Genomic DNA, 9,164 nt, shown 5'->3' with positions numbered 1-9,164 from the left:
GGACACCATAAACGTCATTATGATACTTCGTCTGAGAACCACTAATGTATGTACAAAATGTTTGTGCCAATTCAACCTCTGGATGTTGAGCTATTTCACAGGATAAATGAAAACTTTGATCTGCTGGTGGTAGATAAAAATCAAGAGATCACCAAAGTAATTATGATTCATCCTCTTTCATGACAATTCACTCAATACCCGTTGAGATTGATGACCAAAGTCAGTAGGATTCATCCTCTAGGATCATGAATGTCTGTACAAAATTGTACAATTGGCAATCCAGTTCAATCTGGACTGAAGTAGTGAACCAACACTTAAAAACCCTTTAACATAGACAAAAACACCAAGATTCTTGGCTTGTCAAAATCTGAGAGATCTCACAATCGTCTCTGTTAGTTGATCAAACGGTGTCTGTGTCTGACAGAGCCGATGATCAGCAGTTTATTCTGAGTTTAAAGGCAGGAAGTTATGTGACATCCAGTTTTTCACAGCAGTCAGATGAGCCTCTGATTTACCAGCAATGGTGCGATCGTTTGCCTTCATGAGCACGTACAGCTGAGTATCATCAGCGTGTTAGCGGAAATTGAATTCAGTGACTGACTTTAATTTGGCTGAGAGGTGAAATATCAAGAGACAAGCAGAGGGCCAAGAACAGAGCCCTGAGGTCCAGATCACCTCTTCTTCATTAAACACTTCCAGAGAAATACCACATTTCTGCTTAACCTTAAAGACACAAATGTATCTTGTCCAGCTGCAATCACAAAAAAACCTCTGATTTGATCTGCACTCGGATTGACTTTGGCTAAGAGAGTGGCAGCTGAGGGCTCAATTAATAAACAATTGTTCTATTATTGGCGTTGCATTAGCTCAAAGCAAACAAGCTGTCTTCTTAGGAAAAATGTGGTTATGTAAACAGGTTTTAACATCACACACTGCAATGCATCTTGCACTGAAAAACCAAACACATCTCAATTTTTATGTGGGTGTGCAGACAGCCTGACTTAAAAAAAAAAAGAGCCAAGTCTCATAGAGAAAACTGAGCAGCCTCTGTGATAATGATAACCATCATTCATTCATACAAAATAAACCAACATACAGACAGAAATGCTGCATTAATGTTCAGATCTCTGTGTGGAAAGACAACCTCTTGCAAAAAAAAAAAAAAAAAAGTTCCACTATTCAAATGTGCCATTTTAAGTTGTTGTAGCAGAAACAGGTGAGTCATAAAGCTCAACTGAGCCAGGAGTCCCACTGTGCAGTCTGCAGGAAGCTTGTGATATGATGGTGGGCGGCTGTCACACAATCACTTATTAATGAGTAGATTTGCTTCACTGCAGCAAAGTTTTCTTTGGGTGACAGTGTGTTTCTCAGAGCTAGTTTGCAGCAACTGCAGCTACTGACTCGATATAAAAAAAAAAAATAAAAAAAAATGTAAAAACTGTTCAGGCTGCAGTTTAGTTTAAAATCTGGGTCATCTGTTCTCACACTAAAATTGTTTCCAGTTTAAATTAAATTAATAAAGCCTGTCGATAGCGTGATGCATTCTCATTCAAGTAGATATCTTTCAACGTTAGTCTTTTTAGTGCCAAAGACCCTTTTTTTTGTTACTTCCACTGCAGCTCAACAGGGAAACACAAAGAGGGAATGCTGCTGAAGCCTCATATAAGCTGCAAATCAACTTTTAAATGCATTTTTGCACAAATGGACTGTATTGATACACTGTGGATTTTGGCCTCCATCACTTACACTGAAAGCACATTTTTAAGGGCATCTTTTAATAGCCAGTACGAACAAGTGAACCTATCCTTTAACATTTTTTCATCACATGTTGCTGTTGCTCTGCTAACAAGGTGCTGCACATGGAACCGGTTGCCAGGTGAAAACGTTTGATTTATTTACGCATTTAACCGAGAGCTATTTCTGTCTATATGGCAAAAAATAGCATGGCCTTTTTGGTTCAGTGATGTGTCATAGATGGACTCACTCACTCTCACGGTCACCATAATTTAAGGGATATAGACAGAGGATAAAAATTAGATGCACTAGTGCACCCAGGCAAGCATTGCAGGAGGTTAACCCAGAAAATATCCACCTTAAAATACTAAATAAAATAGATAATCACAAATAATAATAAACAATAGTTGCTGCAAAAAAATCCATCTTACCACCTTATATCAGTAAGTCTAAAACTTTACTTTTTTAAAATGACAAAATCTGTCATCTTGTTTATCAGAACTTTCTCTAAGTGAGTGGGATGTGAAAACATGCTGCATTATGGGGTGGCCTTGATTCATGGCACTCTCACATATTTATTAAAAGAAATGTGAAAATGAGCAGGAGTTAAAATTTCCCTCCCCTGCTGTTAGATCTTTTTGTCATTTTTTGTCACTTGTTAGCAGAAAAAGCTACCGTGGAAAATGTGAGTTGGACACTGGGGAAATACTAACGTGCAAAAAGTGAGAGTAATTCAGAAAGGTCATCTGAAACGCCACCTTACTCATTTGATTCCACACTATGTGTTCACATATATACGTTGTAACCAAAAGATCTGTACATTTGGAGTAGTTTTCCAACTGATCAAATACACAAATCTGTGGTGGAAGAAGTCCTCAGATCCTACACTTAAGGAAAAGTACCAATACAGCAACGTGAAAATACTCCATTACAAATAAAAATCCTGCATGAAAAATCCTACTCATGTAAAAGTATATAAGTATTGGCAGCAAAATATACTTTAAGTATTAAAGCATAGTATTCATTTGGTCCCTCTGACTGGCATATTACCATATATGACATCATTAGATTATTAATATTGAAGCATCAGTGTGCAAGCAGCATGTTACTGTTGTAGCTGCTGGAGGTGGAGCTAGTTTGAAAAATGCTAACTGTTTGCATCAGCTAATATTGGCTCAAGTCCTTGTTTAAAACATTAAAGATTGACAGCAATTATGTGTTTTGTATTTTGGTGGCACAGAGACCTTTACAAAAGTTTTTTGCAGTCAAAAAATGTTATTGTATTAATGAAAGAAAAGTGTATTTTCTCTGGAGATATAGTAGCTGCTTTAGCCTGACTGACAGTTGAGCTAACAGGGAAACACAATGATAATAAACTGGTTTTGCTAACTGACAGACTGTAAAAATGTTGGCTGTGATACTGAAGAAAACATTTAACATATTTCAGCTTCTAAAATGGTCAAGCTATACGACTAAAGGTGATCTTTACACCTGGAGGTAAGTTTTCAAGCTGTTCACATACAAGGTGCTGCAGCTAACTAGCTTAGCTCATAGCTAGCTAGCTAGCAAGGCTACAAACTGACATTGCTAGCTCGTTAAACAAGCAAAGTGGAAAGACAAAGATGTGTGATTATGTTTGAGGATAAGAAGACAGCTAATATTTACTGCTTTTCACAGTTCAGTGCTCTTTTGTGGTTGTTTTAAACCAGTTTGTTTTGAGTTAGCTTCCTCTCACCCTTAAAACGGTGTGATGGTTACTTCTTTACCCAAATTAAGTTGAAAATGAAATGTTTGATTGGCTATATACATAAAAAAAACCTTAATTCAGGTAAAGGCATGGACAGGTTGGACACAAAATGCATTTGACACAAAAAGCATTTGAGCATTCATTTAGCTATTTGATTATTGATTAATCTTCAGATTTTCTCAATTAATGTATGTATAATTTGCTCTATAAAATGTCTGCAAATAGTGAAAAATGATCTTCACATTTTATTGTTTTATCCTACTGACAGCCCAAAACCCAAATATATCCCATTATACTATCATAGGAGACTAAGAAAACCAGAAATATTTCCATTTGAAAAGCTGTTGCCATTTTTGTTTTAAAAATCACTTTTAACAATTAGTTGATTATTAAAATTGTTAGTTTATTTTTTATGTTGTGCGACTAAATGATTATTTGACTAAATTGTTTAAGTTCTAATTAATGAATTAAATTAACTATATTTATTTGTCAGGGACCATGTATAATATACATGTATTATTGCAAACAAACAGAAGAGATGCTTTGTTCTTTTAGCTAAAACTACTTTCCATCTGCAGTCAATACAAAATACATTACAGAAATATATTTATTATTATATATGCTGTATACATTTAGTTAATTTCAAACACCATGCAGACATTTTAATGGTTTTATGTTTTTTTTTTATAACTTGGTCCTAATTTTATTCTGCCACATTTTTCATATGATATATTTTTATGTTATATATGTACAATTTTATATAATTTTTAAAATGACAAAATAAAAATTAAATACTAACTGCAATGTACAATAATAATAACCATAATTTTAAAAAAAAATACCTACCTTACTTTTATTAATTGCTCCAATTTTATATTTTACATAATTTCATGTAGGCCTAGTTATGTTGTGGATTTATACTGTATTTATGTATCCATGTATTCATGCAAGGCTCTGTACAGACTGTGGCAACAAATTTCAAGCTATTTAAATAGCAGATATACAAAATAAACACCAGAACATGGTTATCTGGGAGGACAAATCCCATAAAATAATCCTTTTCGTGCAGTGTTTTTGAACTGTAGTTACATCAGTGGCTGATTAGCACCAAGTGGAGGCTACAGTTCACCCATGTTTTTGTTATTTACCACCACGGGCATCAGTGCCGGTGCAGAAAGGCCCACTGTTATGTCCCTGCTGCGGGTTTGTGCATGGGAAAGCCCGGTCGGTAGTGGCGGAGGGGCACAACGTGACCTGACAACAAGGAACCTCCGGGAAAACCGTCAGTCCTAAACTATGTGCCGAGGAGAGGGCGGGTGGGGGTCCGCCTAGGGGGGGAGGTTTACGACAAACGACGCGGCATGCGGCCACTCGTTTTCGGACAAGAAACGACTCGTACCGCGAGAATTAGGAGGAGGCTTAATTTTAACGAAAATGGATCCAGACCAAGACAAATTTATGGTTCCGCTGGTTTTAAAACAAATTATCAGCTATGCGACTGCGACCGTCGGGAGCCCCCCGCTGCCCGGAGAGGACACCCCGTGGCTGGGAGGCGGAGACGGGACCCCCGTTGACGTCAGTGGGCCTGTCTGTTTCCTGCAATAGAAAGTGAGAGACAAGGTGAAGGGAGAAATACAGAGCCGTATCCCCCCCCTCTCTTTCTCCTTACACTAAAGGTGTGTTACAACCCTGACACTAGCTAAAACTGCACCTGTGAGTATGAATAAATTCAGTTTGAGTGCGCTTGTTTTGTTTTCCTGCGTGTGTTTTTGAGTGAGAGCCGCTTGCCGGAGCGGGGTTTCTGTCACTGTGATATAGGTCGCTCTCGGTAGCTGCAGCGCCTCAGAGAGTCAGACATGCTTCTATCGCTTTTCCACCGTGTGTCTCTCGTCCGGGGTTTTGGCCTGTCGTTAACTTTAAACGGTCTTTAAAGTCTAGTTAAAGCAAGGCAAGAGGTTGCGTAGCTGGCCGGTTTTGGCGCAGTGTTGTTTTTGTTGTGTGTGTGGACTTCTGCAGCAAACCGTGCAAAAAACCACCGAGGAGAGGCAACTTGTGATCCTCTACGCTGCGCTCTTTGTTGCTCCGTTTTTTTAAAAAAAATTATTGTGCACCGTTATAGGTAAGCCAGAAGCTATTTCTGTCAGCTCGGGTACCTCTCATGTGTTCACTGTCATCGCTAATGTTGTGATTAAATGTGCATGTGTGGAAAGGGCTGAAGGGGAGCCGTCGCGGCGGGGGTTTATGTCGGATGAACGGGGAAGTGTCCCATTCGAGCGCTGTTCCAGAGACAGTGAGGGGTTTTCCCTGGCTCCTCCCTCACTTACAGGGCGTTCACGTGTTGCAGCAGGCACAAAATACGCTATTCCCACGCATTGTTTTTGCTGACTTCATTCCATGCAGCTATGCCAATAATTCCCTTCCCTTTTAGCTGTGTTTACCATGACTGCACCAGATGAACCTCACTCTCACTCACCCCCCCTAACCGCCTTCTGCAACGTGGAGCAAGAAAAAACATGTTCAGCATCGCTTTATGTTCATATGTTGTGATTTTTTACAAGCTTTCAAATCATGCCACACAATCAGATTCCCGTCACAGTGCGTGTATCGTCGCTTTCCTGCTTTTACATAACGCCGGTTGATGATCCTCAGGTGTGAAATCATCATTAGTCACCTGCCTTTGCATTCCAGCCTGACTCGGTTAGGACATAGCGTTACAGCGCAGCTTGAGTCACCGGTATGCTTTTTTTTTTTTCTTTCTTGTGTCACTTGGGTGTTTCCTCAAATATCAAACACACATACATACACACACATACACACACAAACACACACACACACACACACATAGATGCAGGCAGGCAGGCAGGCTGGCAGACGGACTGACAGACACCCCAGGGAAAAATGCGCACATCTCTCTCCTCCCGCCTCATCCGCGCCGTCGAACCTGCACCAAAACAAAAAAAAAATGCATTGTGCATCACTGACTGAAGCAGCCAGGTGAGAAGCTCTTCATGTTTCTGTCGTGTGACTTGAATGTGTGTGTGTGTGTGTGTGCCTTTTTTTTTAATGTGTGTGTGTGTGCGCGAACCCGGTGCAGCTATAAGGCTCCCGGCCGTGCACAGCGAGTCCACCGAAATCCACCGTAAGATGATGTCATTGCTCTAGCGCCACATGTACCAACTGTATATGGAGAGAAAAACCATCATCCAGTTGTAGTAAGTGTTATGTAATAATGGTGAGGGGGAGACAAAAGGCTGATTCCTTAAGCACTGCAACGTGCATTGCACTGGCATGGGTAAGAGTTGTCGTTGGGGGGGACCATGGGAGAGATGATGCAAGGGGCAAGAAAGCATAAAAAAATATATATTGATATGAGATGTTTACTTCATGATTTGATGTTTTTCTGTCTAAGATCTCTCATTGCAGTGGTGAGCTTTTCTTCTGTGGTTGTTTATGCATATCAGGCAGCTCTGTGGGCTTCACACGTCCTTGGTAACATTTAACTTGAGCGCCCACCTTTTTTGCCTGACGTTGCTTTAACCCTAACCAGAATTTGCATGACACCTTTAAAAGCGTTTAATCTTTTGTTTTATAAAAGGGCAACCGAGTTGAAACATTTCCCCTGTGAAGGTGGGTTCAGTCACTGTTGTTTTGGTTTTTTTTTTTGTATGTTTTGCGTAGACTTTCTGCAGTGATCTAACGTGAGCAGGGAGATAACTCTGATAGTAACCTCTGTGTGGCCCGGTGGCCCCGAGCGATCACTGCTGGTACACACACAGAACACACTCACAGGACCTTATTGTTTGCATGATTTGTCATCCGGGCTGACATTCATCAAAGTGAAGAGCAGGCACCCTGTATCAGGCGGCTGACATGTCAATCAGACATTTCCCATAAACAGCAACGGATCCTGCACCTCTCTCTTGTCTTTTCTGTTGAGATCAGAGTGGCAGATAGCAGCTGCTGCAGAGGTTATATTGATATGGGGAGAAGATATTCACACCTCCTCCCACTGACAGCAGACAGTAGCCTGAGCCCACCGCACTTGCACATTATTACAGAGCAGCTCAGAGAGGAGAGGCCTGAAATGAAAAAGTCCAGCCTGGGCACCTGTTAGAGGAATAAACTCAATCAGTAGCTCTGTCCTGGACTCCCAGACAGCTGCCAAGTGAGAGCAGGAGGAGGCTACACGCTGCAAGGCCAGTATAGTGCCTTATTGATGCGTTGAGTTCATGTTCAGCTGATTCTGACTCTTGTTTTTCTTTTCTGTAGATGTACCCAGACTGCGGCTCAGGAGTCGGCTCTTCTCGAGGTCCAACATTAGACCCCGCTTTCCCCAAGATGCACCTGTGAACTGAGGCGGGAAAAGATGCCGCGCACCAAGCAGAACAACCCGAAAAATTTAAAAGGTGAGTTTGCGCTGCACCTACTCACGTCTATGCTGTGTTCGGAAGTAGCATTTCAAATCGATTGGCGGATTTGTTGGTTTGGATGCAAAGAGGAAATGCTCGGTTGTCTCGCCTAACCACAAAGCAATTAGATCATCACTTACTTTTGGCCTGAAAGATGTGATGAGAATAGCCTTTATTTCCTTCCTGTGTGATAGAGGTGGAGCAGGCGTTCTTCTTAAAGACGTAAAGATACAATCATGTGATAAAATACTGAATAATATTGACTTGATGTGTTAAAAACAACTTGTTGTTGATGTCTTGTCTGGTTGTTTAGACCTCACATCAGCTTTTTTGCTCTCCTCATGGGATTTCTAAGTTCCACTCACACTCATCTGGGTACCTCTGCTTGAAATAAGTCTTTTGCGGTGTCGTCACTCTCTTCTTACACTGTTGAAATGTTACCGTGCTTTGTTTTAGATCTTTTACAACCAAACCACTTCCACACTTCAAAAGTTGCTTCCTTTTATTTTTGGAGCAAACCAGTGTTGCCAGTTTTGGTGGGGTTTTTTTCCACCTAGTTTAGCTATTTTTTTATTTGATTGTTCAGGTAAAAATCAATTTTGGCAGCGTTTGATCGTTTGGATGACTTTTTGTAACATTTGGACGGTTTCCTGGTTTCCTTCTCTAACTTGTATAGAGATTAGGTTGACATGGATGCTGGAGAGGATGTAACTTGCACATTTCCAGGTCTATATTTTTATTCTGGGGCTCTACTGGAATATCTCGTCATGATTTACAGTTAAAAAAAACTCCTTATTTATCTTATACTGGCTATTTATGCAGCCCATCAGTTCAGCCTCTGTCTGAAACAGGCAGTTTCAGCAGTCCAGTCTCTCCTGAACGCTTCATTTCTCCTCTTGCACTCAACCACAGAACATATCCGAGAGGCCTGATGCAGCCATAGTTAGTGTCACTTTAACAAAATATCATCATATCTCAGTTCAGACTTATTATTTCAAACTCGCATATGTTGGAAGGAAAAAACACTCAATCTGATGCAAAAATTTGGATATATTCAAGTCGATTGAGCAGTTTTGAGGCTCTAACTGGGCTACTTGTCAGTCAATAGTGGCAGCACTGTAATGTTACTTCCTCTTTCAGCTGTGCTTGTGTGTTATCGTGATACGTGGACGCACATATTATGACACATCAACCTATCAATGATACCGAAGCTTAATTTTGATCAGATTAAGACTCATGCCGGTATTATCATCAACAATACGTTCACCCCTCTG

General features: G+C 40.5%; 1 protein-coding gene across 3 annotated transcripts in view; it reads left to right on the top strand.

The window, feature by feature from the left end:
- The first annotated feature begins 5,050 nt into the window (after nucleotides 1-5,050).
- hivep1 (HIVEP zinc finger 1) overlaps nucleotides 5,051-9,164 on the top strand; it is a 56,317-nt gene continuing 52,203 nt past the window's right edge. Inside the window, exons 1-2 of one of the 3 annotated variants that reach the window (XM_067612430.1) lie at nucleotides 5,051-5,194; nucleotides 7,751-7,887. In XM_067612430.1, the coding sequence (XP_067468531.1) occupies nucleotides 7,848-7,887 (40 nt within the window). In that variant the 5' untranslated portion in view covers nucleotides 5,051-5,194; nucleotides 7,751-7,847. Of the gene's footprint in view, nucleotides 5,195-5,222; nucleotides 6,476-7,750; nucleotides 7,888-9,164 lie in introns of those variants that run through there. The other 2 variants (XM_067612432.1, XM_067612431.1) reach the window with 2 other exon arrangements.

Source organism: Thunnus thynnus, chromosome 15 (assembly GCF_963924715.1).
Source record: "Thunnus thynnus chromosome 15, fThuThy2.1, whole genome shotgun sequence".
NCBI classification, from domain to species: domain Eukaryota; kingdom Metazoa; phylum Chordata; class Actinopteri; order Scombriformes; family Scombridae; genus Thunnus; species Thunnus thynnus.
Note: the sequence above shows the minus strand (reverse complement) of the source record. Positions and strands in the feature narration are given on the sequence as shown.